The following is a 22,892-nucleotide window of genomic DNA, read 5'->3' as shown; positions in this document are numbered from 1 at the left end:
CAAACCAAAGGAAAAGCTTTACTTTCACTGCGGGAAAACCAAAGGAAATGTTTCCACTTACACTGAGGGAGAACCAAAGATGAAGTTTCTACTTACACTGAGCAGAACCCAAAGGAAAAGTTTCTACTTACACAGAGGGGGAACCAAAGATAAAGTTTCTACTTACACAGAGGGGGAACCAAAGATAAAGTTTCTACTTACACTGAGGGGGAACCAAAGATAAAGTTTCTACTTACACTGAGGGGAACCCAAAGGAAAAGTTTCTACTTACACTGAGGGGAACCAAAGGAAAAGTTTCTACTTACACTGAGGGGAACCCAAAGGAAAAGTTTCTACTTACACTGAGGGAGAACCAAAGATGAAGTTTCTACTTACACTGAGGGAAAAGCAAAGGAAAAGTTTCTACTTACACTGAGGGAAAACCAAAGGAAAAGTTTCTACTTACACTGAGGGGAGCCCAAAGAAAAAGTTTCTACTTACACTGAGGGGGAACCAAAGATAAAGTTTCTACTTACACTGAGGAAGAACCAAAGGAAAAGTTTCTACTTACACTGAGGGAGAACCAAAGGAAAAGTTTCTACTTACACTGAGGGGGAACCAAAGATAAAGTTTCTACTTACACTGAGGAAGAACCAAAGGAAAAGTTTCTACTTACACTGAGGGAGAACCAAAGGAAAAGTTTCTACTTACACTGAGGGGAACCCAAAGGAAAAGTTTCTACTTACACTGAGGGGGAACCAAAGGAAAAGTTTCTACTTACACTGAGGGAAAACCAAAGGAAAAGTTTCTACTTACACTGAGGGGGAACCAAAGGAAAAGTTTCTACTTACACTGAGGGGAACCCAAAGGAAAAGTTTCTACTTACACTGAGGGAAAACCAAAGGAAAAGTTTCTACTTACACTGAGGGGAACCCAAAGGAAAAGTTTCTACTTACACTGAGGGAAAACCAAAGGTAAAGTTTCTACTTACACTGAGGGAGAACCAAAGGAAAAGTTTCTACTTACACTGAGGGGAACCCAAAGGAAAAGTTTCTACTTACACTGAGGGGGAACCAAAGGAAAAGTTTCTACTTACACTGAGGGAAAACCAAAGGTAAAGTTTCTACTTACACTGAGGGAAAACCAAAGGAAAAGTTTCTACTTACACTGAGGGGAACCCAAAGGAAAAGTTTCTACTTACACTGAGGGAAAACCAAAGGAAAAGTTTCTACTTACACTGAGGGGGAACCAAAGAAAAAGTTTCTACTTACACTGAGGGGGAACCAAAGATAAAGTTTCTACTTACACTGAGGAAGAACCAAAGGAAAAGTTTCTACTTACACTGAGGGAGAACCAAAGGAAAAGTTTCTACTTACACTGAGGGGGAACCAAAGATAAAGTTTCTACTTACACTGAGGAAGAACCAAAGGAAAAGTTTCTACTTACACTGAGGGAGAACCAAAGGAAAAGTTTCTACTTACACTGAGGGGAACCCAAAGGAAAAGTTTCTACTTACACTGAGGGGAACCCAAAGGAAAAGTTTCTACTTACACTGAGGGAAAACCAAAGGAAAAGTTTCTACTTACACTGAGGGGGAACCAAAGGTAAAGTTTCTACTTACACTGAGGGAAAACCAAAGAAAAAGTTTCTACTTACACTGAGGGAAAACCAAAGGAAAAGTTTCTACTTACACTGAGGGGGAACCAAAGGTAAAGTTTCTACTTACACTGAGGGAAAACCAAAGGAAAAGTTTCTACTTACACTGAGGGGAACCCAAAGGAAAAGTTTCTACTTACACTGAGGGGGAACCAAAGGAAAAGTTTCTACTTACACTGAGGGGGAACCAAAGGAAAAGTTTCTACTTACACTGAGGGGAACCCAAAGAAAAAGTTTCTACTTACACTGAGGGGGAACCAAAGGAAAAGTTTCTACTTACACTGAGGGGGAACCAAAGGTAAAGTTTCTACTTACACTGAGGGAAAACCAAAGGAAAAGTTTCTACTTACACTGAGGGGGAACCAAAGGAAAAGTTTCTACTTACACTGAGGGGAACCCAAAGAAAAAGTTTCTTCTTACACTGAGGGGAACCCAAAGGTAAAGTTTCTACTTACACTGAGGGAAAACCAAAGGAAAAGTTTCTACTTACACTGAGGGGGAACCAAAGGTAAAGTTTCTACTTACACTGAGGGAAAACCAAAGGAAAAGTTTCTACTTACACTGAGGGGGAACCAAAGGAAAAGTTTCTACTTACACTGAGGGGAACCCAAAGAAAAAGTTTCTTCTTACACTGAGGGGAACCCAAAGGTAAAGTTTCTACTTACACTGAGGGAAAACCAAAGGTAAAGTTTCTACTTACACTGAGGGAAAACCAAAGGTAAAGTTTCTACTTACACTGAGGGAGAACCAAAGGAAAAGTTTCTACTTACACTGAGGGGAACCCAAAGGAAAAGTTTCTACTTACACTGAGGGGGAACCAAAGGAAAAGTTTCTACTTACACTGAGGGAAAACCAAAGGTAAAGTTTCTACTTACACTGAGGGAAAACCAAAGGAAAAGTTTCTACTTACACTGAGGGGAACCCAAAGGAAAAGTTTCTACTTACACTGAGGGAAAACCAAAGGAAAAGTTTCTACTTACACTGAGGGGGAACCAAAGGAAAAGTTTCTACTTACACTGAGGGGAACCCAAAGAAAAAGTTTCTTCTTACACTGAGGGGAACTCACGGAACCGTTTCTACTTACACTGAGTGGAACCCAAAGGAAAAGTTTCTACTTACACTGAGGGGGAACCAAAGGAAAAGTTTCTACTTACACTGAGGGAAAACCAAAGGAAAAGTTTCTACTTACACTGAGGGGAACCCAACGGAAAAGTTTATTCTTACCAGTAATTTCTACCGATACTGAGAGAAAACCAACAGAAAAGTTTATACTTACCAATAATTTCTACCTGTACTGAGAGAAAACCAACAGAAAAGTTTATACTTACCAATAATTTCTACCAGTCCTGAGAGAAAACCAACAGAAAAATTTCTACTTACCAATAATTTCTACCAGTCCTGAGAGAAAACCAACAGAAAAGTTTCTACTTACCAATAATTTCTACCTGTACTGTTGAAAGACCAAAAAACAGTTTGCTACATGTGACACTGTTAATGTTGTTTTGGATAAATAGGTCTGTTTTTTTCCTCAGTTCATCATCTACAGCAAACCTACGTACACCTGAAGATGAACAAACTACATTATAGATAATCAGTTAAGAAGATGATACTATCACCATATTGTATTGACAGAAATAAATTTCATGTTTTAATATACATGTAACATGAAATCTGCATATTATTAATACAAAATTCTGATAGTTGAAGCTATTCAATTAACAAGAAAGGAAAAAAATTAAAATCTTTATCCAGAAAACTTTGTCAATAAACGTATCGTTAGATAACTAAATGACACTTATTTTTGTAATGACAGACTGTTATTTAGATATCTAATCATATTCTTTTGTTTTGAAACATTCATATCATAGAAGTGGTGGTATCAATATGCTGCCTTTTTTCATTTAATGTGGTTTGTCGACTTTTTTTTATTTTGTACCCTCACTTACGATATATATTTTTGAAAATAGTTTTTGAATTAATACATTATCATCTTGTATACACGCTATTTTATCAGGCTTTTCTCTAACAATTCTATTAAAACTTGTATTTGAAAAAACTGTGTGTTGCTTTTTTCATATATATAATAGTTGTAAAGCAAAGGAAAAAAGTCCTTAATTTCTAAGCAAACTTTCCTCCTTTTTAAATGTATATAACCAATGTTAAAATATATCTTTTATATAATACTGTCAAATAAGCATCAATGTTACACTTATAGTACACAATTTTAAAGTTTATAAAGTTTTGAAAATGAAGCATTTTATACACTGAATTTTTAAATCAGAGTGGGGAAATATTGAATGTCAAATCTATTTACATGGTTAATCTACTTGAAAAAAACATCTTTTTCTAGTGATTTAAACCCTGTTTTTTTTTTTTTTTAATTGACGTATATTTTAAATTTGTAATGCCAAAAATAATGGCATTATCTTAAAATAGTAAAAAAATTTGAAGTCATAAATAAAAGTTCAAATAAGAGAGAATCAATTTAAAACGAGAAATGTGGTTTGTATAATACAAATAGTTCGCAGATTCAAAAATAAACCCAAGAATTAACTAAAAAATTGTACTATTAGTAAAGAAAAGATGTCCACTGCAACACATTAGTAAAATGGACCAAGGATGTTGTACTGTCAATGTTGTGATTACACAATACCATAGAACATTACTAATAGAATAATATTAATTTAACCAATGTCCCATTTATTTTGATATCATTCAAACAATTCCTTTACAAATATATTTTTTATTTCTTTGTTCTATAAGGTTAAACTTTCAATTTTTACTTTAATAACTTGAAAATATTTTTAATGTTATGTACATATTTTTAGGTTTAATAGGTCATGACTTCATAAAATGGTGTATAAAAGTGATTCCATGATCAAAACCAATGAAAGATGTCATGAATTTTTTTTATGATCTGTTGAAACTATTAGCCATTTTAAATAAGTTTACAACACATTTATCTCATAAAAACCACACAAGAATTCTTTTGGTTTATAAAGTCTACTGTACTGATATGTAGATATAATAGTTACAGTACAACACAATACCTAATCCTCCAATCATTGCTTTCATGCATCTGAAAAAGTAATCATGACAAAACACTGTCAACCCCTATACATATCGTCATACCTGAGGATGTATAGCTCAACTTTATATTTGTTCACCATCATCTTTTTTTTGCTAATTTGTGACAACTTTCTTCTTTAGGTTAGATAATGATTCCAATGCAACATTGTTTTTAAATATTCATTTTGATTGTATAACCCAACAAATATCAGATCATTAATTCCACGATTGATGATTGCAATTTGCATGTTCAAGAACAGATGTGTGTCTGATTTTAAAAAAAATGTATGTTTTCTTTTGGTTGCATTAGAATGGAGATAACTGACGATAGATGCAAGGTGATGGCAACAGCTCACATACCCTGTGGCCAGGTAAGCTAAGATACGCTGTGGCCAGGTAAGCTAAGAAGGCGTGTTTTATGACCCAATGACATCACAAATGGAAATACAAGAAGTAGGACATTCCAAAATGTTTTTTTGGTTAACCCATTAAAAACTTTGAAAACTGAAATTGACTTGCAAAAAGCGATATGCATACTTTAAGCATTAAATTGTAAGTTAAGTCAGACCACAAACAGATAATTTTTTCAACAATGTGTGCTTCCTTTTTAATATTCTTATTTAAAAATTGTTCAATTGATGAAAATGGGGTTTAATATTGAGGTTATTTGACCTTTACATTTTTTGCAGTTGAGACACAAATAGACTATAATGTTTATTGCAGGAAATTCTATTACTTTGATCAGACAAATAATCCTGCTTAGTCTTTTGAGCTTATTTTACAATACTGTACAAAGAAATAAGTCTTAGAGTGTCTCCATTTTTGTACAGAAAGGATTGTAAAGTTATAATCTAAGTGTTAACCATTAAAAATGCTCAAAAGACCGAGAAGCATTAACCAAACTAGAAATAACTGAAACAAAACTCCTCTTTTCAAAGGTGATAATTTCTTATGGAAGTAAAATTGTGGTAAATGCTGATACAACACCAACTAACCAATCGAAACAAAAACAAAAAGGTAATAAAAATTAACAAAAAATATGACAGACATGTCTATGTTTGGGACAAATATGATGAAATTCCATGCTTCTGATAGGTTTTAAGGTACAACCATGTTTTCAAATTTTGTATGCCTGCCCAATCACTAATTCTCACTTTTTTTTACAGAATTATTTACTTATGTCTATGAAAGTAGACTGTTTTAAATAAAAGGGCAAAATATTTGTGGTTTTTAATTACTTTTAATCACTGAATTATAATATGAAAAAAATGTCCTTTACTTTAATTCATGAAATACCATAAAAATCTTAAGCTTAACATTCATGATACTTACTATAAAATTATGGTACATAGGAATCCAATTCTGGTTAATAAAACAAAGCTTCAAAAAATGTTTTTCTTCATAACTATGAGCTTAATTTAATACTCAAAAATCAAATCATAACTTTTTCTTTGAAACCAAAAACTTGAGAAAGATTATTTCGAAATTCTGTATTAAAAAACGTATTTTTTAATTTTTTTGCTTAAATGATTTTTTCTTCTAAATAATCACAGATTTTTATGAGTTTCTGCGTTAGGTAAATATTTAATTTAGAGTTTGTCTTTACTTATACAAAATAATGTGAATTATAATTTACAAATATTAAGGTGTTTTTATTTTTGGATCTTACCATTTTTGAAATTTCTTTAAAATTTCTTTTCTTGAAATCCCACTTAGGGGAGACAACTTTTATCTGGAGTGGAAGCACCATTCTTCGTCATCACTGTGACAACACACTGGACACAATCCACAATAACAGAAAGGAAAGAAACAAGGAGAAAGGAAGTTAAGAGGATTATGGGAACATCTACCTATAAACATTTTATAGGTAGATATAAAATACCTAAACAGTTGGCTACGGAGAGATTGGAAGCAAGAAACTGGGAACAGGTTCTGGCAGCGTCGGCTATTTTCAGTTTGACGGCTGCTTTGTAGACCGCCTTGACACATGGGCCAGGAACTGCCAACCTGAAAGCAGAACAAGCAATTAGCATGATATGGTAAAAGAAACAGTAAAACTAACTACTTAAAGTAAGAAGCTAACAAGAGATATGGGGTAAATAATTTTTTTTTCCATTCATCAAAATAATCCAGCCAAAAACAGCAAAATATCAAGGGCAATAACTCTAGAATTAGATTTTTGATTTTTCTGAAAATTGCAGGGTTGCTTGACCTAATCATATTTTTCTCTCATCAGACTGCTCTAACTTCTTAAGCTTTTGTAAAGGACATGTTATAATATCATTACTGTCAAGTTTTAAAACATTTGACTTAGTGTTTTCAGAGGAATGAATTTTTTTTTTAAGTTCATGATGGACAACAACAAAAAGGATGGATGCCAAGTTATGGCATGAGCACACATGGTGTTATAAAATAAAAATTTAAATTACAGATAGTGTTTTTACTACAAATAGAGTTGCTTGCAATCACCAATTCCTCAATTAAAAGTTTCCTGCAATGTTTGTTTCAAATTTGCCAAGTGGGTTTGGAAGGGATGATAAAAATATCAATTGTCTTTAGACAGAAGAATAAAAGGACACCCATACAAACAGATCTTATTACAATACATATATAATGGTCATTCTTTAAATGTTTTTAGACCTGCAAATATAAAGGGCAAATTAGTACAAATAGTTTATTTACCAAGGCATTTTTCTACCTAAACAGCACCTCTCATTTAAATATCTTCATTTTGTACTTGCATGCCCTCAGTATTCAACTATCACAAATATGTTTCAAATCATGCTTTCTAATCATTTTTGTAGAAAAATTAATTAATGCTATTTATTGTATTGGGTGCAATGAAATAGCATGATTTTCCAGTGAAAAAAAAAAACAAATAATTTTACATATGAAATAAATCTGACATTAACCCATTGTGTTGTCAAATTGTGGTTGATGGTAGTGCATCAAAACAAATTAAGAATGCATAGAAAGAGATATAGTTCTTTATATTTTATAATTCATTTTAAAATAAATTCAATGTAATAAAAAGAATTATCCATCCAACAATTCAAATATCAAAAAAATATCAAAATCGTGACCGAAAAGCACTGAAAATTAACTCATGCGCTACATTCATTCATGAATTAATGTGTTGTTCATTCAGACCTTGAACATTTGAATTTTTAGATTAGTAAATCTATAACTATCAGCCTCTGTAAAATTAATGTTAATAATTTTTGAAAATCTCAAACTTCACACACCTTTCAATTATCCTATAGCTTTCAAGATTATAGGCAAAAATATAGCATTAAAGGGCAATAACTTCAATCAGGAATCGACCAATAACTTCAGTTGTGTTGACTTATTTTTAGATCTTGTCTTGCTGATCATTTTTGCTATTAAGGTTTTCATGATAATCATGATAATACCGGTAGGCAAAAATGGAAAAAATTGGGAAAATCTTAATTCAATGGAAATAATGTGTCAAGGATTTCTTTTAAGTTGACTTGTTAGTAGATCTTGTCTTGCTGATCATCTTTGCTGTTTAAAGTTTCTGTCTATCTAATATAATTTTTGAGATAATAGGCAAAAATGTAAAAAAAAAATGGTAAAATTTGTCTTTTAACGGCAGTAACTCCTATAAGTCGTCTGACAGTCAATAGACATCTGTAACACCTACATTGACCTATGCATAGGAACTTTTTTGTTTTAAATATGTACTACTTTCTAGTATGTTCTTTTTGACCGGGCCTGATTCGGTGGTGTTATATCTTACAAAAGTCTACCCTAATTATTTTGCAGAGAATTCTGCTCAAATCAGTGCAAGGGGCTGTCTTAAACCTGCAGTGAGGTGAGAGATTTTTTGCTAAAGTGTGGAAGGCCTCACTGTGACTTTGATATGAAGAACAGCAATAAAAGCACTCTTCCTTTGCTTTTGTGTGTTTTTTTGCTGTGCATGTACTGATTTTGTGTCATGGATGGATACCCAATATCCTTTGTTTTTTCTATTTTGTAGATCTCATTATTTTGAACATTTTTGTGCCGGTCAGATTTTCTCTATCTGGTCCGAGTACACAGTTATTTCGTAGTGCATTTCTTTTAGACAATAAATGAAAATTAAAAAAATCCCACCTGCGCTTTCTCAATAATATTTTTACAGTGTGTTGTACTACTTTTGGGACAAATTATATCAAAATTATAGAAAACTTCATCGGCTCTAACTCAAAATATGAATATGTAATATTTTCCAGCAATTTAAAATTTTTGAAGCTTTTTGGTTATAAATAATCCTTACATATGTAATTAATGTACTTTAAATGGAAAGAAAACTTACAAATAACATGTCATATTAGTTTAAAAGGGTCTTAGGCCAAGTAAGACTGAAAATAATTTAGGGTCAATTTAGCCCGTAGCACATATTTACATATAAAAATGCATATTGAAGCTATAGGAAATAAAAATGTGTGTCTTTTCTATCATTTCTATACTCAGGTGACATGATACAATAAATCTGAGCACAAAAAGACTCTTGCATTCAACTTTTTTTGCAGACAGTATGGTCTGATATAAAGATTTTTCACTTTTTAGTGAAAAACTTGCAGGTAATTTTAGTCTCAACAGGCTTATATTTGAACCACTTGCTATCCTACAGAAGAAAAGAAAGATACTATGTGAAATGAAACAGGTACAAAAGACATTGTTAAGTGCTTTTTATACAAATTTAGTGAGGTCTTTATTATGGACTTCAACTTTTATGTACCAAGCTCCTCACATTTAACTTGATCCAAACAGGGCGTTAGACGAGGGTCATTTATACAACACATTTTGCACATATTGTCTGAGATAATCTTCTTTTCTGTAGATTCAGAGTTCACAAATGAGTAATACAACTGGATTAAAGCATAGAAACACAAATATTGACACATGAAAACCTGTCAGATAGAAAGTCAGAATGCCACTTATGCATTAAAATTGAAAAAGCTATGAAATGCTTATTTTGACCATATAATGCCAAAATTGGTCATTTTTGCAGAAATTCTATCAAATAAAAGTTTAAATCCTTTAGTTTCATGCTATTTGACAAATTGACACCATCAAATCATTCAGGGAAGTTGCCAAAGTACAGATTCTATATTTCCTGATTTCACCTCTTAGGTCCGAGTACACAGTTATTTCGAAGTGCATTTCTTTTAGACAATAAATGAAAATTAAAAAAATCCCACCTGCGCTTTCTCAATAATATTTTTACAGTGTGTTGTACTACTTTTGGGACAAATTATATCAAAATTATAGAAAACTTCATCGGCTCTAACTCAAAATATGGACAATTTTATGTTAAGGGGGTCTTGAAATCTTTTGACAGCTTCCGAAGTGCTTATTTTTAACCTTTTTCAGCTGGACCAAATCACTACTTTACTTTAAAATTCATGACCCAAATTTTTTTACAGTGTAATTTCATCCCCCTACTTGCTATTTGAGGCATAAAACATGGAGAAATAAATTTGGAAGGGGTATAAAAAAAATTGGCAAGTAACACACTGTCCACACTAGGGACTATATGTGTGGACAACGAAAATCAAAGGACGATAACTGTGTACTCGGACCATCTACTGCGGTTTTCAAGATACTTTTAATAGATATAAATTGCAATTTATCCCTATGTTCTATATTTAGCCACTTCGGCCATGTTTGTCATACCATATTGATGATGGTGGCCAAGTTAGTTTGGTTAAATTTGCCGCAGTAGTTTCAGAGGAGATCTTTGTATGAGTTAAATGTAGGCCATCTGAGCTAATAAATGAGATAATTTTACATTTTCCTTCACTAAAGTGTTGATTTACTGTATAGAGATACCTACCTGCCAGTATAGATATAATCCAAAAGATACTGAAAACTTTCATAGTCTATGTCCTTTAATTTATACATGTTCTGTGTTTGCCCTTCTTTCTTTTCCTTTTTATCTTTCTTGAACATTTCCAACAAGTAAGTACTGGAAGATGCCACAACAGCTCTGTGAATTGGAGTTTCATGACGACCAATGACTAGAATAGCATCACACAACTGCTTCTCTCTACGAAGTGTATTTAGGTTAGTCAATAAATTGGTTCTGTGTTCTGTTGCTTCATGTTCAAGGTTAGCCTCTATTTGACTTATGTGTGTGTCGCTGTTGCCGTTCGTAATGATATCCATGGTTACCAACTATATCTTGTTTTCCATTAAATGTTAAATGAATCTGAAAATAGAAAAACAGCATGTAAAAATTTTATTAGGTGATTAGTTTAGTCTAATTGCTTCCTGAATTTTATTCATAGAAGTCAGCCACTTTGTCGTAAACACTTTTTGACAGTTATAAAAACATGTATTTATCCTGTCCAGCTAAAAGTGACTAATCTCAGACAAGCAGACATTCTAGTTTTTAAACTTCTGCCTTTTCATAAGATCCTACTTTCTTTTAAATTGAGTTATAATAATGTACTTAAATTATATAATGAGCTTTTTAACAGAAAGCTTAACATTGAGTAATTTTAACAGTTTCCTATTTCTTTTTAGATTTTCAATGTGGTCTGGAAATCCTAATTTTATCTTTGAGTAATTCAAGTTTTAGTCTTTATTTTTTAATTTAATTACGAAATATATCGGTAAACTGTCAAATATTGTAAACCAAATTATGTAAAATATGAAATACAATAAACTTACTACCACTTCATTTTAACTCTGGTGGATAGTTGTCTCATTGGCAATCATACCACATCTCCTCATTCTTATATTTATTATTTTTAATTGTTAAATTTTAATTTTCTATAACCTTTGAACATTTTGCGATTTATTGAAGAAATAATGCATGACAGTCACAGCTTTATCATAGGAATAGACCACCTTTTCTGTATGCAATTATTGCATGTTATGTAAACATCATATATATATATGTGTGGTAGTCAATAGTGGAAAGCTGTTCTTTAGAAGGCATGGTTATTATCAATACTTCTTAAAAATTCCTTACAAATGTATCATATTTCCTTTAAAAGTTTAAAGCAATTGGTCCAAAACAAGAATTAGATAAAACAACAGAGTTCCAATGTCCCCAGCGTTGCACATATTTTATCTATCCAAGGTACAAGGGTAATCACTAAAAAAAAACTTATTTTTTGTTCTTTAAATTTTTTTTATAAATATCTTAAAGAAATGAAGGCTTCAGAGCAAATGCAATGCGATTTCCGTTATAATTAATATTTCCAAGGGCATAACTCGTTAAAAATAATTTATCATCACTTATATTCAAGGCCTTTTATTTCTATGTCCCCCGCAACGGGTTGTGTGGGGGACAATAAAACCTAATATTGAAATCCCTTGGTGCTATTTTTAGCAATAAGGGCCTTGCCGGTTTGACAATAGGGTCATTAAACCCCCTATCACAAGGTGGGCAAAGTTTGGATCCAACAAAGGTAATGATTTCAAAGTGGAAGATTATTAAATTCTTTTATGGATGACAAAGGCCACTATAGTGATGGCAATAGTTCAGACTGGCTGGTCCTTTGAGCTATTCAAGGTTATCTGATGTTGTATTGCACATGACTGATCTGATTCACATAAACTATCTATCTACAGGAAACCAATTACGTAATATTACGAACACTATATTTTCTTGTTTATATATTTTTATATATTCTTCCTATAAAAAGTTATAAATTCATATGAGATAAATGTTTCTCCTTTGTAAAAGTAATAAATTAATAAATTGTATTTTTAACAAGCATTTTGAGAGTATTGCATGGCAATACATAGTCCCCAACTAGTGAAAAATTCATTGTACTGGAACAACTAACTTGATCCATAACTTGTCATGGGGTTAAACTATATAACCAATATCAAATCAATATCTTCAAGCATGACAAAAAAAAATTTGGAAAACTTAATATTTGCATGAATTTTATAAGTCCGAGGACCATAACTCTTATATCATCATTTGCAACTTTTGGCTACAGAACATTGTAGATCATAGGGTTTCCTAAAGCTTTCATGTCGTTTTTTGACAATATATCCAAAATTTGCTGACTTTGAAGCCTAGAATGTGCTCTAATGAAGAGATTTGTTTAACCTAGTAATAAGGCTTTTGAAAAAGATTTGTTTTTCCATGTTTGTAAGCAAGCAAGCATAATATTTTGATTGACTGTTACTCTGACATTAAACACAACCTTCAGTACTTGTCAGGCTATATCATCAACAACCAGATACCCAGAGAGAACCACAACCTTCAGTACTTGTCAGGCTATATCATCGCCAACCAGATACCCAGAGAGAACCACAACCTTCAGTACTTGTCAGGCTATATCATCGCCAACCAGATACCCAGAGAGAACCACAACCTTCAGTACTTGTCAGGCTATATCATCGCCAACCAGATACCCAGAGAGAACCACAACTTTCAGCACTTGTCAGGCTATATCATTGACCACCAGATACCCAGAGAGAACCACAACCTTCAGTAGGAAAAATGGTATTCCTTGTCAAAACAAGATCAGGGTGGAACACATCTACCACAAACCAGGTTCAAACTCACTACCTCAGTGTTGTCAGGCTAGTGACCACTGCCACTGTAGATGAATTACTTATACCAGTAAGCCACTAAGGCCCCCATAATATTTTGAAAGGTCCTTCAAACCATTACTGGTTCTAACACAGTTATAGAAGCCTAAGGTCTCTGGCCTCACAATTTTTTTACCCCTGACCTCATATTTTGGCTAAATAGTTTGCTTTTTCATTTCTAGCAGAAAGGATATTTATACCACCATATTTTTGAATAGAAATTTAAGCCGCACTAATTCTTAATTTTGTCTTTCGACAATGCTCAAATTGATTCCATGCAGTCATAGTAAAAGGTGAAACCAAATGTAAACAATCAATTTAGACTATGCATTAGTGCTACAAACACTACTTTTATACCCTTTAATGGAAAAAATTACTTTGAACGCATTGTTTATACATTTAATCTTACCTTAATAAATATCTCAAATATTATCTCCTTTCAGAAGAGTTCATGATCTTGGGAATCTAATCTTAAACAATTTATGTAAGGTCACCCAGGGCAGTGGGACAGACACAACACATAAAGTCATGTTCATGATGTTGTTTCCTTCCAATGAAGAGACGTACTGTAAACTTTATTCTGTTTTAAGTTGAATCATATTGAGCTTTATTTTTTATATTTAGTCAATGTTTACTCTAGTTTCAGCAAAATATAAAGTTTTAAAATAATCATATACTAAAATATGGAAATGTGGGATGATAGCCAATAAGACAACTATCCACAAGAGTTCAAATGATGAAGATAAAGGCAATCATAGGTCACTGTGTAGCCTTCAACCATGAGAAAAACTCATAATCCCAAACTGTAAAGTCAGCTATAAAAGGCCCCAACGTGATAAAAATCTGTCAAAAATTGTCATGTTGACTTATTTGATTTTGCTCTTTTGTGTACTCTACTTAAGTCAATGTATCTTATCGGTGTGATTAGACAAAAAATACAGTATCTACTGAACATACTTTCCCAAACTGAGAGATGAATCAGATGTAGAAAAATATGAAATAATTTTACATACAGGTGAAAATGAATTTTTGAGAATTTTTTCAAATTTTGTATTCACTGCATGATAAAAACCCTAAAAGCACTAGTGGCCTTAGGTTTATAAAGATAGCAAAAAAAAGAAACGGTCATCATACATATTCAAATTATTTTTTTAATATTTATATTTAGACCAGGTGAGCTAAAAAAAAAAAAGAAAACCCCAAATACTTCAAAGTAACTAATAAAACAATATCTTTTAAAGGAATAATTTATGCAATATAAACTTTTAGTGCTGAGGCGGCATAAAGCAAACATCAATCAATTAATTAAATAAATAAATGATACATTAAGAATGTATAATTCTTCTGACGTTTCAGTCTCGTTGAAATCTTGTTCTGGAATTAATTCCAAAACATGTGATACAAGTGGAAGATAGCAATGAATTTAAAAATTTCATAATCAAACTAAACTCTGTGAAAAAATTGTGTATTTACAATAAGTAGTTTTTGAGTAATAAATTTTTCAAATTTTATTACCAATCAAGTCAGTCTTTTTAGCCAATTTTTTGAGAAAATGGGTGAGAGGTACAAGAAATGATTTTACCAGAAACATGTACATCCCATATCACTTTTTTCTTTTCAAATTTCTAAGATACGTATTTTTTCAATCATTAATAACAAAGAAGTTGAAATAATATGCATTTTGTTCTTAAAACAAAGAAAAATCATAAATATACAAAATTGACAGCATGGTAAATTTGACACGAAAAAGCATCAAAATATGATAAAACTTTCTTATATTAACACCAACCTATATTTTTTTTAAGTTGAATTTATTCAGATTGGCCCACATCACATGCTTCATCTTTATTGAAAGTACGAAAAAAAGTTTAATTGTAGAACTGTGATTTTTTTCAAGAAAATTGCCCAAAAATGGGCAAAAACTGATGAAAATGGGAAAATCATCAAAATTGGGTACTTTCAAAGGGCCGTAGAAAAAAAAGAAGTGCACCACCATATGATTTTTTCTTCACCAATTATTTTTTTTACAGTCATATATACCCAAATATCAGGTTAAGAATAAAAGTTTAATTCTAGAAATTTTTGGCTCCTCAGAGGTGTACATCCTTAAGATAAATATTTACTTACTTGATTACAATGTAATCTTAACAAACTACATGTACTTCTTAATATACCTGTACAGGTAGACTCTTACGTAACACAACACTGGCATTGAACTTGTAATAATTAATACAGTCATAATAAATCAACATTTAATCTTCAGTCAATCTTTGGCATTGAATTAATTTTCGTATTTAGATTTAGCCAGGCCTCTACAATAACTTTTTTTTTCAACTTGCCCAATAGGACAAGTACATACCAAAACTTACTTGTCCGAATAGAATTGCAACTTGTCCAAAAAAAAATTCTTAATATTAACCTTTATGCATTTTAAGTTGATTCAATGAACATTTTAATGAATTAAAACAATAGAACAGAATTTGATTTATATTTCTTGATATCCTATAATAAAATGCTCCGCAGGGCGCAGCTTGATACGACCGCAGAGGTCGAACCCTGAACAGTTGGGGCAAGTATGGACACAACATTCAAGCTTGATACAGCTCTGAATTTGGATTGTGATTAAATATTTGACACAGCATAGGTTTCTGACACAGAATGAATGTGGTCTAAGAACTTAAAAATTTTAAATTGGACATTCACCTATTATGGTCCAATATCCAAAATCTAAATGCATGGTTAGATTCAGCATATCAAAGAACCCCAAGAATTCAATTTTTGATGAAATCAAACAAAGTTTAATTTTGGACCCTTTTGACCTCAATGTGGACAAAGTTGATAATGGGGCCCAAAAATCAAAAATCTAAATACATGGTTAGATTCAGCATATCAAAAAACCCATATATTCAATTTTTGTTGAAATCAAACAAAGTTTAATTTTGGACCCCGATTTGGACCAACTTGAAAACTGGGCCCATAATCAAAAATCTAAATACATGTTTAGATTCAGCATATCAAAGAACCCTATGAATTCAATTTTTGTTAAAATCAAACTAAGTTTAATTTTGGACTGTTTGGACCTTACTGTAGACCAATTTGAAAACGGAACCAAAAATTAAGAATCTAAATACACGGTTAGATTCGGCATATCAAAGAACCCCAATAATTCAATTTTTGATGAAATCAAACAAAGTTTAATTTTGGACCCTTTGGACCTAAATGTGGACCAATTTAAAAACGGGGCCCAAAATCCAAAAACTTAATACACAGTTAGAATCAGCATATTAAAGAACCCCAAGAATTCAAGAATAGAAACCCCATTGAAATTGGTCAAGAAATAAGCAATTTATACGAAGTATCTTCTTTTGCACAATACTGTGCAATTGAATATTTCTTGCTATTGCGCAATACTGTACAATTGACAATTTCTTGCTATTGCGCAATATTGTGCTATTGGATATTTCTTGCTATTGCACAATACTGTGCAATTGAAGATTTCTTGCTATTGCGCAATACTGTGCAATTGAACATTTCTTGCTATTGTGCAATACTGTGCAATTGAAAATTTCTTGCTATTGCACAATAATTATTATATAATAATTTACACATCCTGTTTGGTGTGTATCTCCTACCATATCATTATTATTTGCTTTTAAATATAAAACAGAAATAACCAACTTAAAATGGAAAATTTTAAAAGAAAAAAAATAGGAAAAAAAGAAAACTAGAGGCTCTAAAGAGCCTGTGTCGCTCACCTTGGTCTATGTGCATATTAAACAAAGGACACAGATGGATTCATGACACAATTGTGTTTTGGTGATGGTGATGTGTTTGTAGATCTTACTTTACTTAACATTCTTGATGCTTACAATTATCTCTATCTATAATGAACTTGGCCCAGTAGTTTCAGTGAAAATTATTTGGTAAAAATTTACAAAATTTATGAAAATTGTTAAAAATTGATTATAAAGGGCAATAACTCCTTAAGGGGTCAATTGACCATTTTGGTCATGTTGACTTATTTGTAGGTCTTACTTTGCTGTACATTATTGCTGTTTACAGTTTATCTCTATCTATAATAATGTTCAAGATAATAAACAAAAGCTGAAAAAATTTCTGAAAATTACCAATTCAGGGGCAGCAACCCAACAACGGGTTGCCTGAATGGTCTGAAAATTTAAGGGCAAATAGATCTTGACCTAATGAACAATTTTGTTTTGAAAGATTTGCTCGAAATGCTTTGGGTTTAGATATATGAGCCAAAAACAGCATTTTACCCTATGTACTATTATTAGCCATGTCGCGGGCAGGGTCATCAGACACAATTTTAAAACTATATACCCTAATGATTATTGTTTACAACTTTGGTTAAATTCATCTTAGTAGTTTCAGAGAAGATTTTTGTAAAAGATAACAAAAATTTACGAAAAATTGTTAAAAATTCAGTGATCGGGAAGGATGTGCGCCATGCGCCAATTGCGCTTATCGACCAGAAATGGCGCATAGAGTGACAAATGTAAGCGCCAGCGTGGCGCATGATATTTTTCACTTCGTTTTGAAACTTAGAGATATCGTCAAATGGATTTCCGATCGTATTTCGTGCCGCCATGTGTGAGTACACAACTGTGTAGTGTTTACTCCAATGATAGGAGCACCTATATATTTTTGGGACGTCTCGGGTGTTTTCCTATGGTAATAATAGCAACATGCGGTATGACTGCATGCTGATTACCCAAAAACGTAATTAACCATCATTCATGATATAATTTTTTATAAACAACTTTAAATTTGTGAAAATTGGCTAGTACAGGCGAGAATTCTTCTCTAATTATAATCTTTTAAGTAAGCTTGCTATTATTTCGATTGAAAAACCCAAAGCCTTTTTATGAATAGTATAGTATTTGTCTCCATAAAAGGGGCTTAACTGTCCTTGTCAATTTTTTTGGTCTTTGGCTCGTTTTGACATTTTGTAAACATGCCTTCAGCGAACTGTTGTTGTGTCTTATCAATTAACGTTGCTCTCTACTGTTATTCTTGTCATCGTGATGAAGTAATAATAATACAAGTGCAGAAAAAATGCCAGAAACGTCCTCTAATACGGAACGCCTGGAATAAGTATGGTATCGACGAAGACCCAAATTTAATGTAAAAAAAAACATGAACATGAACAAGGGAACAGTACCAGTTTTAACATTGTAAATAAAGGTTATCGTAAATATTGCCCGGTTTGGAAAAAGTTATTGTATATTCATTGAAATTGAAATAACAAAATCACAGGAACAATATCCATGATATTAGTTAGAATCATACTTGTAAGTACAGTGAAATATACACTTTTTTTATTTTTTTTTTATTGTAAAGGAATGGCCCACTCATTTGACAACATGGCCCATTAATTCTAAAAATGGCCCATTGAATTTATTTTTGGGGGGCCCTGGGCCCATAGAGAAAAAATCCTTCCAGATCACTGAAAATTGACTATAAAAGGGCAATAACTCCTTAAGGGGTCAACTGACCATTTTGGTCATGTTGACTTATTTGTAGAACTTACTTTGCTGAACATTATTGCTGTTTACAGTTTATCTCTATCTATAATAATATTCAAGATAATAACCAAATACGGCAAAATTTCCTTAAAATTACTAATTCAGGGGCAGCAACCTAACAACGGGTTGTCCGATTCATCTGAAAATTTCAGGGCAGATAGATCTTGACCTGATAAACATTTTTACCTCATGTCAGATTTGCTCTCAATGCTTTGGTTTCAGAGATATAAGCCAAAATCTACATTTTACCCCTATGTTCTATTTTTAGCAATGGCGGCCATCTTGGTTGGTTGGCAGGGTCACAGGACACATTTTTTAAACTAGATACCCTAATGATGATTGTGGCCAAGTTTGGTTAAATTTGGCCCAGTAGTTTCAGAGGAGAAGATTTTTGTAAAAGTTTACGGATGACGGACGACGGACGCCAAGTGATGAGAAAAGCTCACTTGGCCCTTTGGGCCAGGTGAGCTAAAAAAGGAAACCCCCCCCCCCCCCAAATTTTTTGAAACCCCCTTATGATTCATCACCCCAAACTCAATCCCAGCCTTCCCTTTGTGGTATGGTACCTTGCAGTACAATTTCAGAGAGATCCATACACTTGAACACAAGTAATTGTCTGGAAACTAGAAAAATGCTTATTTTTGGCCCCTTTTTGGCCCCTTATTCCTTAACTTTTTGAGCAATTACCCCCAAACTCAATTCCAGCTTTCCCTTTGTGATATGGAACCTTGTAGTACAATTTCAGAAAGATCCATACACTTACACACAAGTTATTATCATGAAACTAGAAAAATGCTTGTTTTTGGCCCCTAATTCCTAATATTTTGCGGCAATTGCCCCCAAAATCAATCCCAGCATTCCCTGTGTGATATGGAACCTTGTGGTATAATTTCAGAGAGATCCATACACTTGAACACAAGTTATTGTCTAGAAACTAGAAAAATGCTTATTTGTGGCCCCTTTTTGGCCCCTTATTCCTGAACGTTTAGGGCAATTACCCCCAAACTCAATTCTGGCTTTCCCTTTGTGATATGGAACCTTGTAGTACAATTTCAGAAAGATCCATACACTTACACACAAGTTATTGTCATGAAACTAGAAAACTGCTTGTTTTTTGCCCCTTTTTGGCCCCTAATTCCTAATATTTTGAGGCAATTACCCCCCAAATCAATCCCAGCATTCCCTGTGTGATATGGAACCTTGTGGTACAATGTCAGAGAGATCCATACACTAACACACAAGTTATGTCTGGAAGTTACAAAAATGCTTATTTTTGGCCCCTTTTTGGCCCCTAATTCCTTAACTGTTGGTACCATAACCCCCAAAATCAATCCCAACATTCCTTTTGTGGTATTGAACCTTATGGTAAAATTTCATAGAGATCCATTCACTTAAACTAAAGTTAGAGTGCGAAAACCAATGTGTCTTCAGACGACGACGACAACAACGACGACGACGCCAACGTCATACCAATATACGACCGCAAAAAATTTTTTGTGGTCGTATAAAAAATATGAGTCGAGAACAATTGAATCTAGTCATGTCACAGGACTTAGGTTCTATTTTTCATCAATGCCAAAGTCTAGATCATCAGACTCTGCACATGAGGCACAGTTGGGTAGGCCTGTCTGTCTACACTCATTTGGTTTGTATCCTGGTCTTTTATGTTGATAAAATATTGATTATTATGATTAATGTCCTACTACAATCAGCTTTGTTTTTAATATATTAAAATGTTTATTCAAACGCAATCAAGTATTGTTTTGTCTACATATGATCAAATATGATTTTATGAATTTAATGGTCAATAATTTCTTCATTTTTATTTTAAAAACACTTTTGTTTAATAAAATTTATCATATTTATTATAAAGCAACATAAAAGGGTAGGGATCATGTACTGGTTTGTCTTGGTCCCGAAATGTCTCCTTGCCGAACTGTCCATTAAACATGGAGCCCATTCATTTCCATGCCTGTGCCGAACTGTCATGTTACCTTATCTACAAAGCACATGACATCCATCCTGTAAGACTGGTTTCCAAGAATAGTATGGTTTTATCTGTTATAAAGTATCTGACAAAGAACCAGTTTTAAATTATCTATGCAAGTACACAAGTCAAAATTCATATTTGTTTTTATCTTCTTTTCTGTTTTTTGTTTATTACTTTGATCATCAAAAGTGGATTTAATTTATTTTCTACAGTATGATTTTACAAGCCTGACATGACTTTTACTTGTCCGACCTTTATTTCCTCTGGTACCGGACAACCGGACAAGCGTTATTGTCAAGCCCTGTTAGCATTAGTGATATAAATCTATATAATTCAGTAACAATATTCTGAACAGAAGAAATAATCCAGGAAAAATTGCAAATACATTGAGATTGACTGTTAGTAGGGCAGTCTGACTGTTAAGGTGATACAAATGTAAATGAAAAGTTAATAATGCACACATTGTCATGCTAAGCATACCCCTACTCATAATTCAATGTATTGGAAAATAGGAAGTGGGTGTCGAACCTCAGTGTCAAACAGATCCGACAATGGTTACATTACAATTCATTACTGTCAATTTTTTAATGTTCATTCAACATATTCAAAGACTCAAAGAATCCTCAAACAGGAAGTAGGTGTCTGACAGATCCAAAGAGAGGTCACACATCACAATTCATCATGGTCAAGCTGCTGACTAAATATGAAGTCATTCTGTTTTGTAGTACTTGTGAAAAAATTGATGAAAAATTTTAATATAATAAACTGTTAACACAGAGATATGTTTGCCTTTTTTGTAATTTTGATAATGCAAATGTTGAAATTAAAATAGCAATACTTTAACATGTAAGTTATGCAAATATTCAAAGTCACTGAACCATGACTGAAGGTACATGGCTAAACTATCTCCATGGAAATGAAATGTGCCAATGCTAATACAACTGCATACCAAATATCATTGACTTATTATAAGTCGTTCCCTTTAAACAAACCTAAACATAAACATTAACTTATAAACTATGTAAAAGTTTCAAAGTCAATGAACCATGATGAGGGGATGGGGCTATATAATCTCAATGGAAACGAAACTTGCAAATGCCAATACATTTGCATACCAAATATCATTGACATAACATGAGCAGTTCATCTTAAACTGATCTAATCACAAACTAATATATGTAAACTAAGCAAAAGTTTCAAAGTCAATAGACCATGACTGAGGGGGCTGGGCCAAATATTCTCCATGAAAATGAGATTTACTAATGCTTATACAACTGCATACTAATTAACATTGGCCTACCACTAATGGTTCCCCTTGAACTGACCTAATCACAAACTAATACATGTAAACTAAGCAAAAGTTTCAAAGTCAATAGACCATGACTGAGGGGGCCGAACCAAATAATCTCCATGGACATGAGATATGCCAATGCATATACAACTGCATACCAAATATCATTGACCTACCACTAGTTGTTCCCCATAAACTGATCTTATCACAAACTAATACATGAAAACTAAGCAAAAGTTTCAAAGTTAATAGACCATGACTGAGGGGGCGGGCCATATAATCTCCATGGAAATGAGATATGCCAATGCTTATACAACTGCATACCAAATATGATTGACTTACCACTAGTGGTTCCCCATAAACTGACCTAATCACAAACTAATACATTGTTGACGCTGACTACGCCGGAAACAGTATACCTATGTCTCGCTTTTTGACTCCGTCAAGGCGAGACAAAACTAAGGAGATGTGGTATGATGTCAATGAGACAACTATCCACCATATTTCAAATGAAGTGGATGTAAGCAATTATAGGCAACCATATGGTTTCAACAATGAGAATAAAATGCTCCGCAGGGCGCAGCTTGATACGACCGCAGAGGTCGAACCCTGAACAGTTGGGGCAAGTATGGACACAACATTCAAGCTTGATACAGCTCTGAATTTGGATTGTGATTAAATATTTGACACAGCATAGGTTTCTGACACAGAATGAATGTGGTCTAAGAACTTAAAAATTTTAAATTGGACATTCACCTATTATGGTCCAATATCCAAAATCTAAATACATGGT

The 22,892-nt window shown here is 32.9% G+C and overlaps 1 protein-coding gene across 3 annotated transcripts in view; it reads right to left on the bottom strand.

Moving 5' to 3' along the window:
- Positions 1-22,892, bottom strand: part of LOC127729377 (influenza virus NS1A-binding protein homolog) — a 70,636-nt gene that overhangs the window by 27,311 nt on the left and 20,433 nt on the right. For 2 of the 3 annotated variants that reach the window (XM_052237196.1, XM_052237195.1), the window contains 3 exons: positions 10,547-10,921; positions 6,587-6,711; positions 3,068-3,196 (listed from right to left, as the gene is read on the bottom strand). In XM_052237196.1, coding sequence (XP_052093156.1) covers positions 3,068-3,196; positions 6,587-6,711; positions 10,547-10,878 — 586 coding nt within the window. In that variant the 5' untranslated portion in view covers positions 10,879-10,921. Of the gene's footprint in view, positions 1-3,067; positions 3,197-6,586; positions 6,712-10,546; positions 10,922-22,892 lie in introns of those variants that run through there. The other variant, XM_052237197.1, reaches the window with a different exon arrangement.

This window comes from Mytilus californianus, unplaced genomic scaffold (genome assembly GCF_021869535.1).
Source record: "Mytilus californianus isolate M0D057914Y unplaced genomic scaffold, xbMytCali1.0.p SCAF_2, whole genome shotgun sequence".
NCBI lineage: Eukaryota > Metazoa > Mollusca > Bivalvia > Mytilida > Mytilidae > Mytilus > Mytilus californianus.
Note: the sequence above shows the minus strand (reverse complement) of the source record. Positions and strands in the feature narration are given on the sequence as shown.